This window comes from Lissotriton helveticus, chromosome 2_1 (genome assembly GCF_964261635.1).
Source record: "Lissotriton helveticus chromosome 2_1, aLisHel1.1, whole genome shotgun sequence".
Lineage (NCBI taxonomy): Eukaryota > Metazoa > Chordata > Amphibia > Caudata > Salamandridae > Lissotriton > Lissotriton helveticus.
The window spans coordinates 139,457,585-139,484,366 of record NC_136059.1 but is presented as its reverse complement, the minus strand read 5'-3'; the positions used below and the strand labels follow the sequence as shown (position 1 = coordinate 139,484,366).

The 26,782-nt window shown below is 42.3% G+C and overlaps 1 protein-coding gene across 1 annotated transcript in view; it reads right to left on the bottom strand.

Moving 5' to 3' along the window:
- Nucleotides 1–4,964: 4,964 nt before the first annotated feature.
- The window catches only part of LOC144819255 (uncharacterized), a 69,041-nt gene continuing 47,223 nt past the window's right edge, over nt 4,965–26,782 (bottom strand). The window contains exon 2 of the mRNA XM_078677224.1: nt 4,965–7,885. Within this exon, the coding sequence (XP_078533350.1) occupies nt 5,748–7,885 (2,138 nt within the window). The 3' untranslated portion in view covers nt 4,965–5,747. The remainder of the gene's footprint in view (nt 7,886–26,782) is intronic.

Sequence of the window (26,782 nt, the reverse complement as noted above, 5' to 3'; positions counted from 1 at the left end):
ACGGACACACATCGGCAACCGCAAGTGCGCACTTCCGCGACGGTTGCATCTTTTGCAACAATGTTCAATCAGTGGTGCCACCATTAGCGGTGCACGCCTTCCGCGGGGGAGGTGCAGGCCAACACATACTTGTGATTATGGAAATCAAAATGGCAGTTCATGACCCCCCTTACAGTCACATTGCATCATCCACCGTAGACCGACCATCCCAGCCCGGTCACCCACCGCCGTGCCAGCCCGGTCACCCACCGCCGTGCCAGCCCGGTCACCCACCGCCGTGCCAGCCCGGTCACCCACCGCCATGCCAGCACGGTAACACCCACCGCTGTGCCAGCCCGGTCACCCACCGCCGGGCCAGCCCGGTCACCCACCGCCGTCCCAGCCCGGTCACCCACCGCCGGGTGTTGACTGGCCTGGCCTGATGGCCCTTGGAGTCTGCGCCACGGAAAGGCATGCGGTCTTCAATCTGGGGGCCCCCTGCGGGTCCCCAGAGTGAAGGAGGGGTGGGGGCTGCACACAGGGGGTACCTGTGGTACCCCCCCCCCACATTTGCATAAACAAAGCGGCAGGCACCGCGCGGTGCCTGCCGCTTTGTTTATGCAAATGCTGAAATGCATTTCTAGCATTGTGGTGGGCGGTGCTAAGAGCACCCCCGCCACAATGCTAGAAATGCAGGATGTGCCCGCCACTGTGGCGGGCACATCCTAATGCCCTCCACGGGACCCCCACCCTTATGGTGGGCGTTCCCAATCCCCGTCAGGATGGCGGGCGGGCAAAGTCCGTGAGTCAGAGAACCATGGTTGGGACGGCTTTATTTTTCCTAAAGGTAGCTTTTTTTAGCGGTACTGCTATTCTAATGGCAGCCGTTATCCAGTTTGAGATTTGAGAAGTGGCGCTGTTGCTCTCTGGTATTAGTTCAGGAATGGTAGATGAGAGTTGTTTTTTTAGTTTAAGGGAGTCTAGCCACGACCAGTCTAAATATGACGTAGGTCTGGGAGGTGGGGTGGGGGAAACTACCCCTACATTCTTTTTCACCTTTATGGAGAAGGTTATAACCTTGTGGTCTGACCATGGAACCGGTAGGATTTCAATTATCTCAATGTTCTTATTGAAAGTAAAGATACCATCGAGAGTGTGCCCTGCTTTGTGAGTATCCATTTTAATGATCTGTTCCAAGGCTAAATTGGTGAATGCATCTGTCAGGGTGGCCATGCCTGCATCTGCACTCTTCTCTAGGTGTAGGTTAAGTCGCCTAGGATGGTAACATATGAGCTCCTTAAACTGGATTCCAGGAACGGGCTAAGTAGTTGTGTGGGAGGAGTTTTGGCTTTTGGCGGCCTGTGGATCAAAAGGCCGTTAAATGTAGTTACTCATAATGTCATTTTGGAAGGATAGAGTTTCACAGCCCGGATTGCGGCCTTGGTCTGAGCCTTTCACCTGTAGTTCATTTCTGGAAATGATGGCCAAGCCACCCCCGTTTCCCTTTTCTATCTGCTCTGATGATTGTATATCCCTCAGGAATGGCTAATACTAGATCAGTGTCTGAGGCGTCATCAGCACAGGTCTCGGTGATGAAGATAATATCTAGGTTTTGCGATTCTATTAGTTCTGCCATTTCAGAATTATGTTTCACTAATGAACGATAATTGATTAGTCCAGCCTTGCAAGTTTTGATATCTGGTCTGGTAGAGAGGGCCAAGGGTGTAGTTAGTCTACTGCAGTGTGAAAACTTGAAAGTACGGTGACATTTTGGGCAGTGATTAACTTCCAACAACGGCTCTAGTGTGGCAGCAGGGCTTTGGTCTCAGTAAGAGTAGCTCCTGCTTAGAGTAACTTACCCTCTCATGTTCTGTCTTTATTTGTGTTGGGGTTGTAGCCCTAGGCCCGGTCCAGGCACAGATGGGCGCAGACGGGCTTGCCTTTGTCACGCCTTCGGCACGCCCGCTGCGGGCGTCCGCTGCGTGTACGTCCTGACATGAGATAAATACATATAGGGCGGCGAGCGACTAGACCGCTCATTGCCGGAAGTACCACCCCACCTGGAAGTCAGTCCGCTCTGACCCCTTCGGCACCCTCTGTTCAATCGGCACTTGCTGTGACGACCGGGGGCTGCCTGGAGCGCAGCTCCACCAGGGGTGCGGGATGTGCAAAGAGCAAGGTACATTGGAGAAATAGCAGCAGGCTTGATAAAAAATTATAAATAACAAGAAGTTAAAAGTACGGCAAACTTGTTTTTTAAAAAAAAATGCTTTAGACTTTCTAAGGTTACCAGCAGTGAGATGGCTCGAGCCTTGCCGAGCCACGTAGTCTTTAGTATCTGACTCGCATCTGCTCATGCCAAGGCTTTTAATGTATGGGGCGGCAAGCGAATAGACCGCTCAGTGCCGGAAGTGCCGCCCCACCCGGAAGTTGGTCCGCTCTGACCCTTTCGGCACCCTCCATTCAATCGGCACTTACCGTGGCGGACAGGGGTGCCTGGGGCGGAGCTCCACCAGGGGTGCGGGATGTGCAAAGAGCAAGGTACGTTGGAGAAATAGCAGCGGACTTGATGTTATCAATAGCAAGAAGTTAAATGCTCTGTTCCCTTTGTGCTCCTGCTTATACCTTAGGTATACCCGCTTAATGAAATGTTTAGCATGTAAATGCTCACCTAGCAATGGATCAGGATGTTAAAGGATTATGACGATAATTGTGTAGGATAGCTTCCTTGGTTCTAGATCATAGCGGATGTCTTCAGCTAATGCTAAAACGTCCGTCTGTGGAAACTAGCTGCAATGGCTGTTAGCATCAGCTGAAGCCATTTTGTTTTCTGGCAGCCATTTTAGATAGCCATGTGCTCGCCATGTACTTTCTCACTCTTCACTGGCCTCGTATTCTGCTGGTGTCATGTGATATAGTTAACTCCTTCAGCACTGAGCCAGAGCCTTGCACATGCTCAGAAAGACCTGTAGCTGCCAATACACCTGTTCTAGTATATAACTGTCAGAATATTCTTACTGATGTAAGAAGTTTAGTCTCTCCTCCCACTTTGTTGACTAAGCGATTCTTATGTATCCTTATATGTATTTGTGTGCATACTTGTACTACCTCTTTTTGAGTCTTCATGCTAACTCAGCAATAAACTGGCCATAAAAGTCCCCTGTTGTCTGTATTCCTTAGAATGTCTCTTACAGCAGCCTAAGGGTACTGTATGACGCAGTCTCCCTCATGTGAGGTTAATAAATGCATTATTTTTATATTACAGCTTCCATGCCAATCTCTTCTTTGTTGGTTCATGGACCAGGTGCATCAGTGAACCCCTTAAAAAAGGCTTTTATTTCTATGGCTTAATGCCAATAGAGTAAAAGCTGCCACGGGTAACCCTACCAATTCTTGCAGCAATTCCAGTGTGCTCTTCCTCAAACAATCTCAAACTGCCCTTCACTCACTATATCCAAGATGGAGAATCCCATTTCCCTTTGCGAAGGGCCTTTGTGCATACCCTGAGGTGTGGCCATGGTAATGAGTAGCCCCTCCTCTGCTGTCATTCAAAACTAGTTCTGGCAGTAGCTTTGACACCAATGGGAAAGGTGACAGGAGCTTTGGTTCCTGTGTGACTGGGAGCAGAAAGGAAACAGCCTGTTTAGGTGTCATGTGATATCTGCTTCTGACTGTGCGGGCACCTTAAAATAAATTAGGTTCCTGGTTACAGTCCAACTGCCCTTCCTGCAAGAAAAACAGAAAACCCTCCCGACACCCAAACTATTGTCTCCGTACTGATCAACTGGGTGACATTGAAGGTCTAATGCAAACTAATCTCCAGGAGCTTCACAAAGCAAAAAAACAACTTTTGTCCGTTTCTCTTAATATGTTTAAGGAAATGCCTCTCTTTGCATATTCACCCCGACATTTTTGGATTGATTCTGCTGGTTTTTCGATTCTGAGAATGCACTGAGGCCTGCTACGAAGACTTAATTGCCATTGTTTTAACCCTATACAAATTGAATATCGAATTGGAAACAGCCAATGGACAAGGGCTGACTTACTTATAAGTCTATGGTACCCAGGACATTGAAGACAGAATGTCCACTCACCACAACAGCACTGTTTGTGCAACCCTTTGAACAACAAAGGACACAATGGCTTCCAACCTGCCACTGCAGACTGGAGGGACATTAGTTTCACTGTTAGTGCGACCTTAAACCTATGGCAACTTCAAAGAATATAACTTTGTATGTAACTATTCATTTTTTTTAAATGTCAAAAAAGTAATGCTTTGTTACGGTTGTCTAAGTTGCATTTAAACAGCACATTAAACCATTACAAATTTTATTTGGTATACTGTGCAAATTTCTTTATTATAAGTGAGTAACCAAACTGTATGAAATCATTCATGAATCTTCATATGTCAGGTAGCAAGGGAGGTTGCCAGATAACTTGTAAATGTGATGAACATTGTTTTATGGTGATGTTGTATGTTGATTCATAGGTATGTTGATGAAGATGATCCAGAGGTATGTTGACAAACAATAGCTATGTGGATATACAGAAATGTTGTTCGGCAGGTATTTTGATCCATAAATGGGACACAGAGAAATACTTTGTGTTACCAATTAGCGAGGGGGCATTTGTTCAATAATTCTGTGGATTCTTGCAGAATTTTTGGGTAATTCTTCATGATTAAGTGCATGGTGGTACGCAAGTTATGCCCACCCCTATTTTTGAGTTGCACTTTAACTAGACGTTTGAGTTGTTGTAAGTGATGACTGATACTTAAGTGTTGAAGGAGATATTGTAGCCTCATTTTACTATTTTAGTGTGAGTTTAGTTCTCTTGGAATGTGTTTAACATTCCATCCCTTGTGCCTGAAAATAAACAAGTGCTAAATGAATTAAGTGAATAATTATGTGGCTACAAATGTACAAATTAGAAAACATACCACTGAAGAAATGGAACTGTAAACTGTGTGTATCATATGCATTGAACTTTATTGTTTTACAGATTACAATTGCGATAAACAAAAGTACATGTATGATTTAGGATAAAAAAACATAGACGTTGGTGTAACTTCTGAAGACTAACAACATTCTTGTCCGTGGGCAGCCTATGGGAAGTCTATGTCCTGTTTAACTCATACCCAAAGTACAATGTTTAACTCCTACTTAACACATTAGATCTGCTAAGGGCTTGTTCTGGAAACGATCTACTAAATAGGGGAATGCTGTCAAGCAGGGGTGTTTTAAATTGTGAATTCTTTGTGAGAGCAAGGCATGGGCTTCAGAGGTACTTTGAGTTCAAAAACCAGAGTATCAGAGTCTCTGATGAGTCCAAGAAAAATGGTAAGCGACACACCTACAGGTTCAAGGACAGGGGATCTTGTAGCAATTTAGGTCTACAGTAGTAGTATTGGGCACTCCCTTGAGGTCAAGGACAGACATACTTAACAGTGCTTTGATTTCAAGGCAGAGGTATTTGACATGACCTTAAGTTCATGCACAAAGGTATCTGACATAGCAATGCACGTAAGTTAGCTATCATTTCCTGATATCTGACTGTGGTTCAATTTACAAAGAATGACGTATGAGGCAAAGTTTCAAACCAATGGACAACATGTCTCTAGAGCAAAACGCTTGATAAAACAAATGTGAAATGCCTGCCACCTACACCCACTGGAATGGAAACGCCTTCCACCCACTGACTCCAATACATCACTGTCTAAGCAAAGCTTAAAGATGTGAACATGATTTAAAGAGAATATGATGGCTCTCTTAGGTAAAGCTAGATAGGTCTAGTTCCATTTTACTTGAACCTTTTGCAGCATTTGCCCCTGCATTTACATCATCACAGATGTGCTTCTTTTCTTCTGCTGATAAGGGTGGGATGGCTGCTCCAATCTGGCATATGATTGTTTTAACTCTTGCCTCAATACTCAGGTCAAACTCTTGTTTTTTCAAAATCACCAATGCTTCAATTGACTTTTGGGCCTCTGCAAAACTACTTTGAAACTTCTCGCGCTCGATCTGGTACTCTGGGTTTGAAGTACTCATGGTAAGCATTCTTCCTAAAGTGCTTGCGCGGTCCATCAGGTAGCGTTGGGACACCTCACAGTAAGTTGACGAGATCTTGTTTACTAAGTGGACAACAATGCTTGATGCAAATGCTCGGCTGTACAACATGTCCTTCACAAAGGCTTCCGATGAATAGTTGGGAATGCTTTTCTCTGTTTTGGCAGACTGTACTAACTCATTGAAATTTTTTCCCATGCAGGACTTAATGAGGCTGGATATCATCTGGAAGGAATAGATCATTTTCTCCCACTGCTCCTTCACTTTCCCCAGAGATTCCAGGAGAGATTCCAGGCCTTTAATGAGCATCTTCTTGGCTGTGTCAACGTCAATCTGCTCCAGTTTATGGCTCCTCATTTTAGCCAGTATCGCTGTTAGTTTCTCATTTTCTTTTTTGACCTTCTCAAAGGATTCCTTGTACATGTCCTGAGTTCTTTTTAATTGAATTGTGGCTTGTTCCATTCGCACATATGCCATTTGTGCAGAAAGAGTACCTATGCTGGCGGGGCCTACAGTGCCGGCTGCATACGGTGGCTTTTGCTGCAAAGGCTGCGAATTAGTCACTGCTTTACAGTAGGAATCAACTTTTATTGAGTTGCTAAATATTGTGTTTACCCTTTGAGCAAGTGATTTCAGGTAACTCTCATCTGTATTCTTAGATAATGCAGCTGTTTCCAAATCTTCACAAACAGCAACAGCAGATTGTAAAACAGCATCCATTAGTGTTTTTGCTTTACACACAGCTCCATCCGCTATATCCTGTTTCAATGACAATGCCAGTCTTTTTACATAGTTTGTAGTCACTGTGTTAGCTCTCTCATCATAAACAATGTTCATATTAATAGTTTTCCCCTTACTGTCTAGGACTTTTCGAAGGCCTTCTGAGATAGCTATCATCTGATTAGACTTGGAGCAGATATTGTTAGTCGCCTGGATGGACTTCACGTCACCAGCGCCAGCAGTATCAACAGTAGCACTAGCACCAACAATACCCTCAGTCCCATTGGCAGGAGTATCTGTGCCAACCTCCTTGCTTATAAATCTGTTTGGAGTGAAAGACAGTGTGTCAAGAACACCACCCATGAAATTAGCAGCCATGGTTTCCCACACAGAGGGCACATTCTTCAGAGCATGTGTGTAGGCATCTGCAGCATCCGTAAGTTGTGTCTCAGTCATCTTCTTGAACTCCTCTGCCATTTGCACAGATTTGTTTGCAACTGTTTCTATTATGGCCACCTGCTCCAGGGTGATCTTTTCATCGGCCATCTGCTTCTCGTAGCCCCTCTTGGAGTTCACACAAGCTTCAAGCACCTCCTGGATTAGGCGAATGGTGTTAGTGAAGCTTGCCTCCACAGACTGAGCCAGGGGTGTGCATTCGTTGGACGTACTGAGAACTGACCTTAGGCGCTGTGGGAGAATGGCGTTAACAGTGGCAGTGGGCTGGAACAGAATCACAACTAATTCTTTAGTAGAACTTGTCAAGGAATGTGTAAGGAGCCTGATCCGATCCATGTTTTTATCTGCTGTGCTGAAGGAAGCCCAAGCTGTATTGCAGACCTGCATTAGGGAGGCAGAAATGGACTCTGGGTATTTCATGTACTTGAATCCCCCTGCTGGTGGATTCAAGTTGATGGAGAAGTCTCCGGTGGCTTTTGAAATGGCTGCCAGCTCTCCTAGGAGAGCAATGGAGATGGAGGCTGGCATCACCAATTCTTCCCAGTTAGTGTACGGCTTCATCAGCAGCTCGGCTTCCAACCTCATGTCCTGGGCTTTGGTGATACTCTTCACTGCATCCTTGAGATTTTCAGCTGTTGGTTTACAGTCAGCTTCCCTCTTATGCCCTAGAGAAAACAGTTTCAGAAAAAAGTTAATTGAATCAAGTTACGAGAATAAGAGAATACAGGGCTAACAACAAAACTCAGGAGGAATATATGCCCAATTGGAGGAGTTAACACATTCATTCTGACATGAAACCCCAACATATGTAATCTTTAGCTCCTGCTGCTCAGATAATCTCTCTCACAAAAGCAGACTTCGTATTAGTTCAGCAAAGAGCAAGGTCCAGCATTTCATTTCAAAAGATCCTCATTTTTTTAACTCATCTAACCCTTTCTCTAAATTATGTAGTAGCAAGAAACCATGGGCGATTGGGCTATGTACATATGAATGAATGAGTAGAAGCTTACATAGAGCATGGCTACCCGGAGGCATCCCAGCGCTTTAAACCCAGAAAGTACAACACCACTCAGCGAAACAAGAAGGTCTTCTACCGTTTCCTAAAGGCAAGATGGTTTTGTTCAAGCCGAATGTTCTCAGGGAGTTGATTCCATAATTTAGCTGCATGGAAAGCGAACCGTGTGCCACCCATACGTGACCGCTTAATCCTCGGGACTGTCAGCAAATTGAGATGGTTAGATCTTAGAGCTCTGAGAGATTGATGGTGCCAGAACATAGGGCGCAGGATGACCAGGCCATTATTAGTTATTGACTTGTGGGCCATACACATGGTTTTAAACCAGACCCTTTCCTGTACCGGCAGCCAATGAAGAGATCGCAGAGCAGCCTTCGCGGAACTGTGTCTAGGCACCTCGATGAGTAGACGGGCTGCACAGTTCTGGACGGATTGTAATATTTTAATAGTCCCTAAGGGTACACCCAAATAGACCGCGTTCGCATAGTCCAGTCGGGAGAGAATAAGGGACTGGACCAGCAGGCGTCTAGCCTCAAATGGGTGAAGGGTCAGAACCTTCCTTAAAAGCCTGAGCAGGCCGTAACAAGTCGAAGAAACCCGTCGAGCCTTTACTTGAAAAACCAAGGTGGGATCAAGCCAAACCCCCAGGCTCTTAATTTGGTTCTTCGGGATAGGGGGGGGGACCAAGACACTTTGGCCACCAGGGGTCGAGATTAATGGGGGCCTTGTAGCCTAGTAGCATAATTTCGGTTTTAGAACCGTTAAGCTTAAGGAAGGAGGAGTCTATCCATTCAAGAACCTTGGTAAGACAAGGGGACAACTTATTTATCCCAGAATCCGCAACGTCCCCCCTAGCAAGGGAGACGACCAACTGCGTATCATCGGCGTAGGTGACCAACTGAATTCCCCAGGGAAGAACCACGTCAGCCAATGGCCTCATGTAGATATTAAACATGGTAGGGCTCAATGAGGATCCCTGGGGAACGCCGTAATGCAGAGGAAGTTGTTTCGAAGATGATTTGTCATCAAAGACTGAGAAGGTTCTCTCCGAGAGAGAGGATTGGAGCCATTTGAGGGCCATCCCTATGACTCCTACCTCCCGCAAGCGGTGAATCATGAGAGGGTGGTTTACCGTTTCCAAGGCTACGCTGAGGTCCAGGAGGACCACCGCAGCGCAGCCTCCGGAATCCACAATTTTCCTAGTTTCCTCCACTACAGCGACCAGAGTGGTCTCTGTCCCCTGCTGTACTCTAAATCCAGTTTGGGTGGGGTGAAGGACTCCCTCGTTCTCAATGAAGGAAGAAAATGCAGAGTTGACATGTTTCTCTGCAATTTTGCTACGCCCCGGAAGCAGAGAAATGGGTCGATAGTTGGACCAATCTTCCGGGTCAAGGCAAGGTTTTTGTAATAGTGCCTTGACTCCAGCCTGCTTCCACAAAGGTGGAACCACACCTGCAGCCAGGGAAGAGTTGATAACGTCCCTAATAACCGGGGAAACAGTCGATGAGACCTGTTTAAGGGCAGATGGAGGAGCGGCATCTGACGGGGAGCCGGACTTAAGATGTCCAAGTAGTCTTTCTACCGTAGGTAGGTCAAGTACAGGGAAGGACTCAAGTACTACGGGAGGTACAGGACAGGTCAAAGAGGAGGTGGATTCGGTATTATCAGTAGGGAGAAAAGCTGAGTAATTATTGGCAGCCTTAGTGGCAAAGAAACAGGCCAAATCATCGCAGCGTTTCTGGGGATCAGAGGCCTGATTAGAGGGACGGGGGGGGTGACCGGGGATTGAAAAATTTTAAAAATTTCCCTAGGTGAGTTGGCGGCAGCAGCAATTTTTCCTTGGTAGTAAGAGGATTGTGCAATTTTTAATTGGTTCTCATATATCCTAAGTGCCGATCTATATTCATTCTTGTTGTCAACGGAGACATTTTTTCTCCATTTCCTTTCAGCCCGCTTACAGCATTGTTTAAACCTCTTTAATTCAATTGAGTACCAGGGCATTTTATTAGGACCAGTACGATGGCATACTTCTACCTTAGGGAGGATGAAATCTAAGGAGGTCTCCAGCCACTTGTTGAAGGCAGCATTAGCTATGACAGGATTATCACAGATAACAGGGGGAGACTTATTCAGGGTTATGTCTTTAATATGAAATAACTATCAAGTGAAATCCATTGATCTTACATGTAAAATGGAGATGATAGAGTGTGTAGTCTCTTCCAGGATATACAAGGTATTTCATGTTTAATAATCTCCACATATATCTAAGATTGTGGCCAATGCCAGCTCTCCTATGACCCTTTTCCACCCTGACATTGATTGGAGATTTCCTCTTTTAAGAGGGGAAAATAAATTCCTTTCCATTATAAGAAGGCTATAGAGACACCCCAACACTTTGTGAGGTGTCAGGTAAGTGATTACCCAAGGGGAAAAAGCATAAAGAAAACTATGCAATTGCATAATGGAGTTTACTTTTTCCTAGACTTATTGTACACTGTTTACAGCTACTCCAATGGATGTGACAACGCACAGGAACAAATAGGAATGCGTTAATGTTTCCCCATGTCCTGTCTGGAAAACTGCACAGGGGCCCAGGTCATCTAGTTCAAAGTTTTGTGAACTTAAGAAAGTAGAATTTCTGTCCCTGTGCTCTGAGTGTAGATTTACACGTCTTTCATGAAGCAAATCAACTATATATTCTGATCATACCAAAATATATTTTAACACTGCACCTAGTGATATCAGACATGGACATTGTACATATGTACCTGGTGATACCAGAAATTAACATCCTGCACATGTACCTGGTGATACCAGACATTGACATTCTACACATGTACCTGGTGGTATAAGACATGGAAATACTACATACTTACCTAGTGATATCAGGCATGGAAATAATACACATGTAAATGGTGTTACTAGACATGGACATACTACATATGTACCTAGTGACGCCAGACATGGGCATACTATGCATGTACCTGGTGATGCTAGACATGGGTATACTACATATGTGCCTAGAGATACCAGACATGGACATACTACACATGTACCTGGTGATACCGGACATGGACATACAACATATGCACCTGATGAAACCAGACATGGACATACAACCCATGTGCCTGGTGAATATCAGAAATGGACATGGGGTGCCGCTCGTAGTCGGGACACAGAAACGGATTGAACTCTTTTCCGCTTTGCCGCTTTGACTTCCCTGGACTTACCTTGTACTTGCGGCTCAGTGACCTGCCGCACCTGTGTTCTCTTCCCGCCTCCTCCCACCCGGTACTTCAAAACGGCACGCGGACCCCGCTTCACGGGATCCGCTCGTAGTCGGGACACAGAAAGGGATTGAACTCTTTTCCGCTTTGCCGCTTTGACTTCCCTGGACTTACCTTGTACTTTGCAGCTGGGAGAAATGCCGATTTGGGGCTAGTGTTGAGCAGCCGGACTGCAAGGACCAGTGCGCCTTGCGGCTCAGTGACCTGCCGCAGCTGTGTTCTCTTCCCGCTCTCCTCCTATTTAGGTACGCCCCCTTCCGCGCACGCGGGACGCACGCGGGCGGGTGCCGGGCTAAGCCCGGGCAAAGGGCGGGCCGTCTGAGGCCGTCCGAGGTCGATCGTGGCTGGGCCGGGCCCCCCCGCTTTCATTCGAACCCTGGTTTGAGCTGTGGTAATTTATAATTTGGTGGGTTTCTGTACCCTTTTCTTTCGCTCCCTTATTACTGAGTTGTTGTTCGGACTATAGTCCTTGGTTACTAACTATTATGGCTTTACGCTCTGGGAAAGAAAGAATTGTACAAGTTACAACTAAGAACGAGGTGGTAACTGGTACCCTACATAATTTTTTTAAACGGGCATCAGGTATTCTAGAAAAAGAAATAGCCTTTGTTGAGAAGCGCTTATCCGTTGACCTCATAACGGGAAAGCGCTCGTCTTTGGGTAAAATTGGGACAGTTGTATCTCCCATCAAATCAAGCCATCGAGCCCTTATAGTAAACCAAAGCCCAAGTCCGGACTTTATACCCGTGGCTTCGGACATTGAGGCGGTCTGTCCAACACTAAATACAACTATAATCAGTACGTCTACGAATAGTTTAACCAACAGTGTTGGTGATTCGCCCCTACAATATAGTCCTGTACAAAAAGTTCAAAATGTGGGTAAATCAAACGATTCTAATCCCAGTAAAAGGAAAAGAGGGGGCCAACTTCAGAAAGGGGGCATTGCAAAAATTTCAAAAAAAAAATAGCATAACACAGTCCTCACATGCCTTAATTAGCCCCCCTAATCCCACGGTGGTCCCCATTGATTCTGTCGATCAATGTTTGACTAGCAGCACAGATGATGATCTTTTGGGTAAAATAGAAATTATTGTTAAATCATTAATGTTACCCTTATTGGAACGTACGAGGTTGATCAATTCTAAACTGTATTTGCTGGAGAATTTAGTTATAGCTAATGCAAATATGTTGGATAAATTAGTAAAAGGTTCAGATAAAAGAATGGAGATTCCCACTGATCCCAAGAACATCAGGGTCATATCAAAGATGGCCCCTTCAGCCATAATTGATTCTTCGAATACTCAGTCGAGACGACCACGACTGGAGAAACCTCCTGTCTGTATCAATTCCTTGGCTTCTACTAAGGGTACGGCCACGAAGGAAGGTGCGGCGATTAGAACTCAGCCCGCTCCTAGTGTACCAGACATTAGGAGGCTTCAATATGTCAATTTACCCCCTGAGTCCACCCCTATACGATTATTTTGACGGGAGTTCCAGCTATTGGGGAGGAAAAAATGGAATCATATAGGGACCTGAAAAACAAAGTCATCTTCTGGCTAAATAAGAACAGAACTCTTCCTCCCCAGTCTAAAACGGAGATCTTAAATGTCAGAAGAGTAAGCTGGGTGGGACATTGCCCTAAGGACTTAGAGGGCGATTGTGTTATAATTAATTTTAGGGACCAATGGGTGGTGGATTTTATCCGTAGAGAACCAAGGTTTGGAAGGGTAGGCGAAGTACAATCATTAGATCTTCATTACTTCTATCCCCAAAGAAGCAGTGATCCTCTTTTTCACCCATTTAGGCCTCGAAGGAGAAGTCCTATTAGAGGACCCCCCTTTGATCGGGTAACACACTTCGCACATTTTCCACCCTTGTTCAACTGGTTTGAGCCCCTCTCAGACCTGGAGGGAGTTGATTGACTTCAGATTAAGCCATGCTGTAATAACCAGTCCAAGAGTTCCAGAAGGGCTCCTGAGGGAATTTGTTTATCCAAGGTCGGCGCAGTCAGTAATAGTTATCTGGCACAGTGCAGGTGCAAGGAGGTGGACAAGGTGCGACAGAAAGATGTAAATGGGGTGGATAGGCCTTTCTTGGACCCTCTGATTAGCGACCTCCCAGACAGAGAAACACCGACTGCGAGTGGGTGGATAACAGGTCCTAATTTAGGGACTCCTGAATCAAGTCAACTCACCATACAGGATTCCTTATTTAAAATTGTTTTGTAGAATGTTGCAGGGCTAAAGGGAAAATTAGACCTAGAAGAGTGGGCAGACTTTGTAGATGACTATGATATTTTAATTTTTCAAGAAAGTTGGGCTCCTGACCCCATTTTTCGTCTGGGGTATCTTAATTTTTTTAAACCTGCCATCCGGGGCAAAAAAGGTGGAGCATCCGGTGACCTAACAATCTGGGTGAGGCAGTCCCTTAGCTATAGGCCTACTGAAGTGTCAGTGCTCAATCCTGATATTCTTGGGATTAAGCTTAGTAAGAAAAATCACCAGGAAATTTTTATCCTTAATATATATCCACGTGGCCTACCTGGAGGGCGGTGCCCGATAATTATTGGAGAGTTAGACTTGCTCCTCAACTCTATCGGGAGGGACACGTTTTTAGTTGTGGCTGGGGACTTAAATTGCACTTTTGAACCACTTTTGTGTGAGGGAGAGGATTTTTATGCCAAAGGAGATGCGCTATGGAATGTCCCACATCTTGTCTTAAGCCCAATTAAGAGGGGGACTGAGGCAGCACTCCATTGGTTAGGACTGTGTCTTGAGTGGGGGTTGAGAGCGGCAAATGGCCGCTCTCACTCTGATAAATTAGGCCGGCCAACCTTTGATAAGGGTACCTGCACAAGTCGCATTGACTATATTTTAATTAAAATTGAGTTCTGGTCACTACTTGATGATATGTCCATTTCTGTACGTCCTGAGAGTGACCACAACCCGCTGGTTTTAAGTCTAAAACTTGAAGTTAATTCTGGGTGCAGTAGCCCCACCAAGTGTGCTATGGCTGAGGCCATCCTTACCAATGACAGACGTAGGGTTCGATGGAGTAGGGTAATTGAAGACCCCGCCATTTTAGATAGGATCTCACGTGACGTTTCTTCCACCCGATGTGCTATTCAGGCTCTGGCGAATCCTTCAGGGTTATCCGATCAGTCAATAGTGCTCCATGAGCAGTTATTTGGTAATTTAAAAGTTCTCCTTACCAAAACCCCTAAATCCGGGCAAGTTTTGGTACCGCCACCAGGTAAAAAATGGTACAATAAAGCATGCTGACAGGCTTATAGCTCCTTGATTAGAGCTATAAAATCTAGGGTGGTAGTAGATATTAGAAAGGCAAGGCTTATGTATAAGAAGACCCAAAGGGAAGCCAAACGAGCAGGGGACGATAGTCGGTGGCAGGATCTATACGAAGCAAGTAGGTCCTCAAATCAGATTAAGTTTTGGCAGGTTGTTAAATGGGGTGGGAACCTGGATTTGCAAACTCCGGCGAACCACGTACCTGCTGAGAATTGGGTTGAGTACTACGCATCCCAAGTTAGGGGCCAAGAGTCAGCACCTGTGTGTGGTTTGGTCATTTCTGCACCTATGCCCTCAATGTCACGCTTGCCTCTAGTGTTTGTGAATAAAGATGCAGAGGTTGCGCTGGGATTGGTTCAAGCCGGCAAAGCTCCAGGCATGGACTGTATCCCGGCCGATCTATATAAATACGATCAGTTGAACTGGGTGCCATATATCACGACACTTGCTAATGCCATCGCAAAAGGGGCACAGATTCCGGACTCTTGGAAAGGAGCTGAAATCTTACCCATTTTTAAAAAGGGGGATCGTTCGACCCCGGGTAATTATCGCCCGATAAGCTTAATAGATGCTATTCAGAAAGTTGTAACTAGAATGATATTGGCTAAAATACAGACCTGGATTGACAAAGAGAATATTCTATCCCCTATGCAAGCTGGCTTTAGATCAAGCGTTAGCACAATTGACCAGGTGCTCAGATTTATCCTGATATATTGGAAGGTGGTGCTCTTAGGCGGTGGGACCACATATGCAGCATTCGTGGACCTTAGGTCCGCATTCGACCTTGTCCCAAGAGATAAATTATGGGCTGCCTTAGGAAAAATGGGAATGCCCCGAGAACTCTTGGATCTAGTAATAAGATTACATGAGGATAATTTTGCAAGGGTTAGATGGGGTAGACAGGGGCAGGTAACCGAGCGATTTCCAGTTAATCGCGCTGTTCGACAAGGGTGTGTACTCGCCCCGACTCTGTTCCTGCTATTTATAAATCAAGTAGTGCAGTACTTTGCAGACTCATCTACTGATGCCCCTGTCTTGGGTGGTACAAAGTTTCCCCTTCTTATCTTCGCAGACGACACCCTTATCCTCTCTAAAACACAAAAGGGACTCCAAACAGCGATAAATAAGTTTGAGGTTTTCTGTAAACTTAATGACTTACAGGTGAATGTAAGTAAAACTAAATTCATGGTTCTAACTAAAAATAGGCCGTTGAAGAGTCATGTTAGCATGAATGGTACTGAATTAGAGCAGGTGGAAGTAATGACCTATCTTGGGGTAGTTTTAGAATATAGGTTAAAATGGAAGCCTCAACTTGATGCACTCTGTCTAAAATTTGCTTGACTAACAGGGTGCTTAATTAAGGAACAAAGAACCTCACAAACCAAAAGGATAGCGCCAGGGTTAAAAATATATGATGCAAAAATAAGCTCTGCAATTATGTATGGTGCAGACCTATGGGGCTTCTCAGACCTTTCCCAATTGGTCAGAATTCAAAATAAAGTTTTACGAAATTTGGTTGGCCTTCCACAACCTACTCCTATGAAACCCTTATTGCTTGATATGGGCTGCCGCTCTATTGTTGATGTAGAGCGGTATAGGAAGATAGCACTGTCGCCGCGAATATGGATAACACCGGAACTGGCCCTCTTTGCTAACGAAATTTCAGATTTAAGATCAATTGTGGGATCAGGTAATCTTCCCTGGTTTAGAGAGGTGAAGTTTATGTTGGGAAATATGGGTCTCAGTCTGCTGTGGTCGGACCCTGGAAATAATGCTTTTCCTTCAAAAAAAGAATTTAAAGCACTATATTGGGCGTCTATAAGATATCAAATTGTTGCCCAGTTAGAGTCCACTCCATTGACTGGCAGGTTCTTGGTCCATAAGCTTGACCCCCTTTTGGAGGAGTATTGGGATGTTATTAGTAGGAGCAATGATAGAAAGCTCTATCACCAGCTTAGAGTTGGGACGCTACCTGTGAGGACCTTTACAAATAAATGGCGTGGACAGTGTTTCCGAGTATTGCCCTTGGTGTAGGGATCAAATGGAATCAATAGGTCATATTTTCTTTGCCTGCCCCGCCTACCTAGCCCCCCGGAGAAAATGGTTAAAACCAATTTGTTCTAAGATGAGAACGCGGGTGGGTGCGGAGGCGCTATGGCTTTTAAGAACTAACACATCTGAGATCGTAACCATAGCAGTAGCAAAGTTTTGGGGCTGTGCTTGGATTATCAGAGCTAGGCACCCACATGTGAGTTGATCAATTGATAGTTTTAATTTTAATATAGCTAGTACGTCTGTAAATGTAAATTTAATCATGTTTTATGCTCTATGAGCTTGTATGATATGTTCAACACCTTACATAGTGATTATTTGTGTGCTGAAATCAACTGTTGTATACTAGGTTGTACCAATCTAGTTTTAATGTTTTATCTGGGGTATTACGTTTATTAATACTGTTAAGAGTATTGTGTTCTTATGTATATTTTTTATATATGATGTCTTTTATGATGAAATATTTCGAATAAAGACGTATGAACTTGAACTTGGGCATACTAAACATGCACCAGCTGATACCAGACATTGACATACTGCATGTGTACCTAGTGATACAAGAAGTGGACATACTACACATATTCCTAGTGATACCAGACATGGACATAATAGAGTTAGTGCAGGACACTCCTCATACAATAAATTCCAGCACATCGAAGAATAATACTGGATCTGAGACACAGTAATAAGGGTTGTCTGAAAGATATCAGGTTCCGCAGTACCACAAATGTAGGGGTTGAACCTTAGGGGCTTATTTATGAGAGGCTTGTGCTCTTGAAGCATCACTTTCTATGAGGCTCCGGCAGGACAAACCTCTTAACCATATCTTTGAGGCCATGCAAAGCCACTTTGTATGGCTTTGATTGGCCTCATAGATATGGAGTAAGGCAAAGCATCGCAAGTCGCAGCATTAATTTTCTCTGCCCCATGGAGGTGTTCCATGAGCATTGCAGTGGGTTTTCCCATTTAACACCATAGGTTTTGACGCTGCCCCAGATTTAATTAATCACGAATACCTGGGAAGTGCCTCAACCTTACGCCTCCTGAAGGTCAGCGCAATGAGGAGATATATTTGCATTTCTCCTTGTTTTTTCCTCTTTCATGTGTGCTGCATTTCGCAGCACACATAGAAAGATTAAAACGTCTCTTGGGATTCTTTTTGTGCAAGGGTGCCTGCATTGGCGATATGCTGCCAAAACAGCACCAGCACAGGGGAAAGTACAGGAATGCACAATATTGCATTCCTGACCCTTCATTTTGGGGCAGGGCAGTGCAGCAAGATGACTTTCAGCTATGCCCTACGCTAAAACCTGTAAATAAGAGCCTTAATTTTGCATCACATATATTGTTTTGTAGGCTCTCATAGTATAAAGCCCAGAAAATGGGCCGGTATTTTTCCACAGCCGGAGTTACTGATAAAAGGGTAACAGTAACTCAGGTGATGAGGTTAACAGTACTCCAGCGGATCTCGTAATTCCATTGGTATCTGTTACAACTCAAATGCAATTAAGAGGAATCTTGTACCTCAGAAGCCCTCCATGAAAAAGGAGGAAACAGTTACTATTGTAAAAAGAGGAGTATACTTGGTAGGACAAATTATTTTCCAAAATGGAAGAATTCAATGATATTAAATGAAGTTGTGTATGTGGGCACTTCTTTGTATATTGGAGTCACTGGGTATCTATGAAAAGGTTCACTGACAAAATATCATTTATGAAAATATCCCCATACCAAAATATTGATATAAAAAATATTATCATCCTCTATTTATAATGGTAAGTGTAAAAATATTGGGGCAGAAAAATCATCTTCATCAATATCATTGTATTAAATATAGTTTTTTAAACATATATTATTTTAATTATTAAATATATTAAAGAGTAACATTAAATTAATAAAAATATCATCGATTAAATACATATTTGAACAAATGTAACAAATAAACTTTTTTTAAGTTAAAGACACATATATATATTAATACATAAATATTTACATATTACTAGTTAAAAAACTAGGGGCCTGATTGGTACTTTAGTGCAGTTGTGTCGGCTATCCACCAACACAGCTGCTGCAAAGCCGCACAAGGACCGTCCGCCTTATTGTGAGTTGAACTCGTGAAAGGCAGATGGTCCTTTGCCTTTCCTATGACAGTACCTGGAAAATAGGCATAATGGGAATGGCCAAAAAGTTGGATGTTGACGCCCATGCCGTGCTGGAACTTTGGGGGAATAGAGACAGGGGGGGCACAACAATAGGGGGGCACATGTTGTGCCCCCTCAATGTATCCCTTGGTGGTGGGGCATAGGTGTCCTGTAAATTTAGCAACAAATTCTCTTCATTACAATAAAATAATTGCAAATATATAGTAAACAAATAAAAATATAAATATGTTAAAAAATACAAATATATTTTATATTAAACATTAATAAAGTAAATATAAATGACAATGTTAAATACATATAAATAACTAGAAATATGTTTATAATTCAAATAAAAAAATTAACAGATTATTTTATTTTAAAAAAATAACAAAAACATTATTAAATAATTTTATTTTACTTACTTCCCACCATATACTTGTACAAAACTCATAAACCACACCAAATAAGTAACATCAAAAACAAATTATTTACATTATTAACATAAATATATATCAATAAACTAATTTTCATTAAATAAAAATGTATCTGGTATTTTGTAAAGCACATACTAATCAATTTTTAGGTTCTCACGGCACTGAAGGTCATCAAGGAGATGAAGTAAGCTATTTCTCAGAGTCACATGATGCTGAGCTGAACAGCTTGTTGAGAGAAATTTAACAGGATAAAACATTGGGAGGTGACTGTCAGGAAGATTATTATCTGCTGTGGCAACTTGATGGAAAAAACGTAATTCTGCTGATTTTTCAAACTCTCTTTTTTTGTTTGCTTATTTGGTTATGTTTTAGTGGTTTTGTTGTTGCCAAAAAAACCTCAAAAGTCTGTCAGAAAATTGAAAATGTCACATAATCGTAAATTCCATTATGTGTATTTTCAAAGGGTGTTTTGACTTTTAAACATTAGCTAGCAGTTGTTCTGCTGCTATTCCAATTTTTTTATCCAAATATTCTGTTTGCTCCTTCACCTCCTCAATTTTTAAACCTGCCTTGTGCTGTTCTGCTCTAATCAAAAGGTGTAAATTATTTTCAGAAGAAGATCACCTCTGGATTTCAGGGGTAACTTGGCTGTGTTATGGTAAACCTCAGGGATCTTTTTTGTAACCATGATGCCCCTTTAAATTTTCATGTAATTATTTGCTTTTGTATGTCTATCATTTTAATACAGTGTTGGCGGATTTTGAAATTGTATCGATAGTAAGGCACGTGTATATTACCTTTGTTATTCTTAAAATGGTAAGCAGAATGAATTGTGCCTTTGAGAAAACATTTTTTAAGATCCATGCACAATTTTGTGCTACCATCGTGCACTATGCAATGTACTGTTGCCAAATTCAAATACCACTGACACACATGAATACTTGTGTTAGAAAGTATCAGTAGTTTATTGTGATTATTTGTAATCACAATATGATCTGATTATTGCATTCCTGATTAGTGTGAGAATGTCGGTTATTGGTCAAGAGGGGCTATAAGCCGTTCTAAAGCAACAATCATTATCCCTGTCAGGTTGAACAACAAATTTTCACGTGTGCGTAATCCTCTGGTCGTTTGGAAGACAACTAGTTAGGATTTAATTACAATGCGATATGTAAATTATTTGCAGCACTCAAACAGTAATATATTGAAAACATAACACAAGAAAAATATGGTTCATTGACAGAATTATTGACCCTGAAAATATTGTAATACAAAACAATTGCAACCAAAACATTGATGACAAAAATATCATCATCATATTTTTAAAATGGTAAATACAAAAATATTGTAAAAAATATGGGTAATTATTATTGTTGTACTAAATATCATTTCTTAAATATATATAATATACATTCATAAATATTAAATATAAATAGTAACATTAATTTAAAAAAGGATAGAAATGTAATATATATTAAATAATATAATTAATAACATTAATTTAACAAAATGTAATATATACTTAACAAATATAACAAATTAACAAAATTTTAACAAGTTAAACACACATTTATATAATAATTAATATATATATATATTTACATATATCTACTGAAACTTTTTTTAACTATGAATTTTTATTTATATCATGATTTCAAAATCGTTACATTGTGTAATATTATAAAAAATAAATATTTATCTATACATACATACACTAATAAAATCTATATATTTTTTAAAACAAACCATGCTAATTACATAAAAAAACAAAAGAACTTTTCTTTTCTTAAAATTTAGTAAATGATATTTCACACATAAAAAACATCAATAATTAAAATATATTAATTTTAAATAAACAAAAAGACAATAATAAAAATTATAACAATAAAAAGTAGAAAAAAAATATAGAATGGAACACATACTATTCACACTACAATTTAATAAAAACAATACAAAGTATTATAATAAAGTTATTTAAAACATTATAAATCTCCCTCCAATAAACATAATAGCAGTAAAAATATTTAAATCCAGGTTTTATTTACTATAATCATTTGAGCCACTACAGAGGAAGGAAAACTGTTGCAGTACGAAATGGTGAAATTTACAACTCCCACTCCAATTAAAATATCAGTTGGGAAAGTGTTGGATAGCGGAGGGGTAAAATTTACTATTTCCACTCCAGCAAGTACAATAGTAGGGAAAGTGTTGGATTTCAAAGGGGTACAATTTACTATTCCCTCTCCAATGAGGACAACAGTAGGGAAAGTGTTGGATAGCATAGGGGTAAAAAGTACTATTTTTACTCCAATCCAAACAACAGTAGGGAAAGTGTTGGAATGCGGAGGAGTACATTTTACTATTCCCACTCAAATTAGTTCAGTAGCGAAGGGCCAGATTATGATGGTGGGTGGGTTTAAGTCCGCCTTCCACCCGATCAGGGATTGGGAACGCCCGACAGGCTGTCGGCGGTATTACAGTAGGCATTTTGATGTGACCACCACCACAGCAGTCGAAAATGCCTGCATTTTGCATTGTGGTGGGTGCTGCTAGCAGCAGCACCCACTGCACTGCAAAAAAGGGACACTTTACAAACCCCTGCACTATGTAGCTGGCACCATGTTGTGCCTTCCACGTGGTGCAGAGATATGAAGGGGGGGCACCATAGGTGCCCCCCAAGTCCTGTGTCCAAGGGATGAGGGGGGCTGGCTAGGGGCACCTAATCTCCCTTTTTCCAGCCTTTTCATGGCAGGTTCACTGCCATGAAGGGGCCGGCAGAAAGGAACATCGTAATCCCTACGGCGGTACCTCGTAGGCACCGTCACCATTGTAGGGACTACAAACCCCTCAGCCGCACCGGCGGGCTCAAGGAGCACCTCTGATGTGTGGCGGTCATTATTTCCGACCGCCAACACACCGCCCACCATCGTAATGTGGTGGGTTGTGATTCAGTCACCCATGACAGTGGTACCGCCACTGACGGGCTGTCGGTGGCAGTCTCACAGCCATCGTAATCGGGCCCTGAATAGCTTAAACAAAATAAACACAAATTAAATTAAACCAAGATATATGTTAAACAAATATAGAAATTTATTTAATTTTAATAATATAAAAATAATATTAAAATGTTAAACACATAACACAAATAACTGCAATATTATTAAAAATAAAATACATTTCACACTAATAAGCTTTCTTATTTGAAAATTATTTTTTAACAAAACAGTTATTATTAAAAAAAGTCTACCTACTTACCACTGATAACCTCACAAACTCTCACCTGCATCAAAAAGTTACATTTTTATAAAAAAATATTTACACTATTCATATAAATGTGTAGCGACAAACCAATTACCATTAACAAAATATGGATTAACAATTAATTGTAAGTAATGTACTTCCCACAACATACCCCCACAAAACACACAACACACTCACAAAATGTATTAAAAATTATGTGCACATCTAACATAACTAATTATAAAAAATTTAAATAATAATAAAAACAATTATTGATTACTTAAAATTAATTTACTTTCCGCCCCATACCCCTTCAAAACCTGCAACCCACATATACAATCTAAAACAAATCATTGTTATAACACAATTAACATAATACATTATCAATTAAACACAATATTAAAAACTGAATATAAATCCATTAAAATGTAACACCCTTTATCCTATAAACCCCATAACCCACACCTTAAATCAAACTTTAAAAAAATGATTGATTACACAATTAAAACAATTAGAAGCTTATTATGATCTCAAGCGGAAAGCCTCCGCCCGACCCCATCTTCAATTCGGACCGCCGAATTATGATGCGACGAACACTGTTCGGTTGGATTCCCATTGTTTCCTATGGGAGCTCGTGTTACGTCCAACAACCATCCGTAACACAGGCTCCCATGGGGAAAAGGGGTGTGTGCAGAAAACTCTGCACCTTGTTGCAGGCAACCCATGGTGCCTGCCACTCAGTGCAGGGTTTTACAGGGAGGGTTTCCTTATGTACCCCCTCGGCCATCAATCTTAGGCCGCAGGAATAGGGGGCCCTGGCAGGGGCCTCCAAAGTCACTTTTCGACAGCCTTTCCATGTCACACAAGCCGACGGGGTAAGGCTGTTGGAAAATCACAGCGTAATTCTGATGGCAGAAACATTGTCCACAGGGGTGTACAATGCAATTCCGACCGACATAAATACTCTGTGAGTCGCTCAGAACCATTTGGAATGAGCACGTAGTTTATGTTCTGGCTGCAAACATCGTAAGAGCGAGTCGATCAGAAGGGCTCCTACGCGGATGAGGAGATTCCGACTGTTGGGAGGAGGCATTCTGCCTGACATCGTAATGAACCCCTAAATTGTCAATTAAATAATTTTTATAATTTTTAAAACAAGTTAATAATTAATTGAAATTAATTTACTCCCCACACTTTACACCTATAAACCTCACCTACCACACCCCCACAAATTATTTAAAGAATTAAACATAATTGTCAATGAATTCATTAATTTTAATTATTAACAAATATTGATTAATTAAATATGCATTACTTCCCACCTTTTACCCCTAAATTCCCACAACGCACAACTAGAAAACAATTAACAAAATGAATGTAAATTAAGTAATGAATAATCTTCAGAAAGTTACTAATTAATTAAAAATGAATTACATCCCACTCATCACCGCTATAAACCCCACAGCCTGCACATAACATATACTTAAAATAAATATAATAACACAAATAACATAATTACATATCGGTAAAATAAATACATTAAAACAACAAACAATAATGTTACTAAATATTACATCATATACCTTTAACATATAAACTAAAAACATAACAATAATTTAAAAAACAATATTTTAAACAAATATCTTTCTGAAAACAATATTAATGACTGATATTTTAAAAACTGACATCACTTACCTTCAAATTGATATTCTTCACATCTATATTCTTCACATTGATTTTCCTTGTCACGATAATTTAGACCCGATATTCTTCTACATCAATATTTTTATCTCAATATTTTGTCTGAATACTGGAAAATACCACACCAATTTAGAAACAAAAAACGTAAATAATAAATAAAATGACACCTAAATTAAATAAAGCAAATCAGTAAAAGTGGATTTATGAATTTGTTAAGGTTTAGTGAAGTCTAGTGCCTAAAAGGTCAAAGCGCCAGCCATGGGCATCTGGTCACACAAGACCACAGCAAAGACGAAAATTAAGACCAACCACAATGGCGCGTGGTCCCGATCCATGAGATGGATTAGAGTCAGTCTTGGATTAACTTTGAATTTAGGAGAGATTTTGAAGAAAAATTTCTGAGAAGGTAAAAATCAGTGTGACAGGGCAGCTGGTGGTGTCCAAAGAGAAGGCGTCATCATTGAGTAGCAGCTGGATGAGGTTGCGGTGAAGAGTTTTACAATCTGATTTTGTCACTCTTTTGGAAGTTGAAAATCTCCAGCGAGGCTGCAGGCTGTACCAGACTAGGGCTCCATAAAACCCAATACTCTTCCAGAGGAAAGCCGCTTAACAGGATATGCTGTCATTGAAAAGTACATAGCAGAAGCTACGACAAAGTCAGGCTGGCCCACACTACACCTCAGGTAAAACCCAGTCCTCTCTTTGTTCTCAGGTCACTTGTTACCAAAAACCTTTCCTAAGTTTTGGTTTTTGGCCACTTGAGCACCTTAAGCACCAATTTCAAGGGTCCAGGAATGGATGGGCACCGGTTGGAGAGTAGGACTCACTTCAGTGGGTCCAGGTGCAGGGTTCTAGTGGGTGGATGTTTTTATGTTCAGTCAGCTCAGAACAGGAGTTCAACCACCTAGCCCTTCGCGTCACTCTGGTAGTCCTGGGATCAAGCAGCAAGGTAGGCTATCAAAGACAAAGGAAATCCACTGGTAGCAGCTGGCCGGTCCTCTGAGGAACAAAGCGGGCTTCAAGCAACAGGACAGTCCTCTGACGTACAAGGCAGTCCTTCAGGAGGTCCTCCACAGGTCCAGGAATGAACTGAAGTGTTGGTCTGATGGCTCCATATTTAACTCTGGTGCTTGCTGTTAAAGAGGGGATGAGATGCTGGCTACCCCATCTGGATCGTTAAAATTCCTCCCTTCCCCAGCCAAGACTGCAAGAAGTCTAGGGTGACAAAATACTGATTTTAGGTTCCTTAATAAGTGTGCTAGAGGCAGCCTTTCGATATGTAAGTGGGGCAGGGAACAGCTCTACTACATCTAGTCATGTGACTCAGTTCATAGGGTGCAGGCACCAAATCGTTAGGGAAAGGTATTTTTACAATTGTGACTTAAAATCCGACTTTACCAATAAAGAAGATTTTAAATTGAGTCAACAGGCAGCAGGCGTCTAGGCGACAATGGAGCCCGCCATATCAGGCATATTCTGCCATCGCCCTCACACTTACGGACAGTGGTTCCAGTAAGGCCAGGTGTCCAGTGGCGGTTTGCCCAGGCTGCAGCTCTGGGCGCAGCGGACTTAGGCCCCACAGCATTTGAGAGTCCCTGGTTGCAGATGCGGCCCAACCAGATTAAGGCGCGGCTTGCCAAATGCGTGTGCTCTCTCCCGCACTGTGCCTGCCCGCGTGCCGATACTTGTCCTCCTGCCCTTTCTGCCAATAGGTCACACTGCTATCCTCCGTCTTTTTAAATGAGTACAGCTTTCTCCCTTGCCCATCATCTGCCACCCTCCACATTACAAACAGTGAAGAGACCCTGAGAAATTGAGAAAGAGCTGACCCACATCACTCCCCACCTCCTTCATTTTCGCGGGCACTTAAGTAAAAATCACGGCATTTTTACAAAAGTGCCGATTGCGCGGGCACTTTTGTAAAAATCGCGGCATTTTTACTAAAGTGCTGATTTCGCGGCAAACCGCAAAATCGCGAAACCCTGGAGGGTCTGATTTCAGTAGCACAATTGTAGCATATAGGCAGGGGAAAGCTTACTTGGCCATACACAACCTTAAAGTCAATGTGTAATAGGAGGGAAAGCTGCTGTGGGGGGTTAATGCATTGTGATGCAGTGCACTATCTGGACAGCATCATCTCTGGACACAGTACTATCTTCTGTTAAATGGGAACAAAGGGCCTGATTACGATGATGATGGGACTGCCACCGACAGCCCATCCATGGTGGTCCCTCTGCTATCGTAATACTAATTACCGCCTGCCACATTAGGAATGGTGGGCGGATGTTTGGCAGTCTGAGAGGCCGACCAACATGGATTGAGCCAGCCCGTCCATCAGAGGGACTTGAATCCCTACATTAATAGCATGCTTGACAGGCACCGCCATA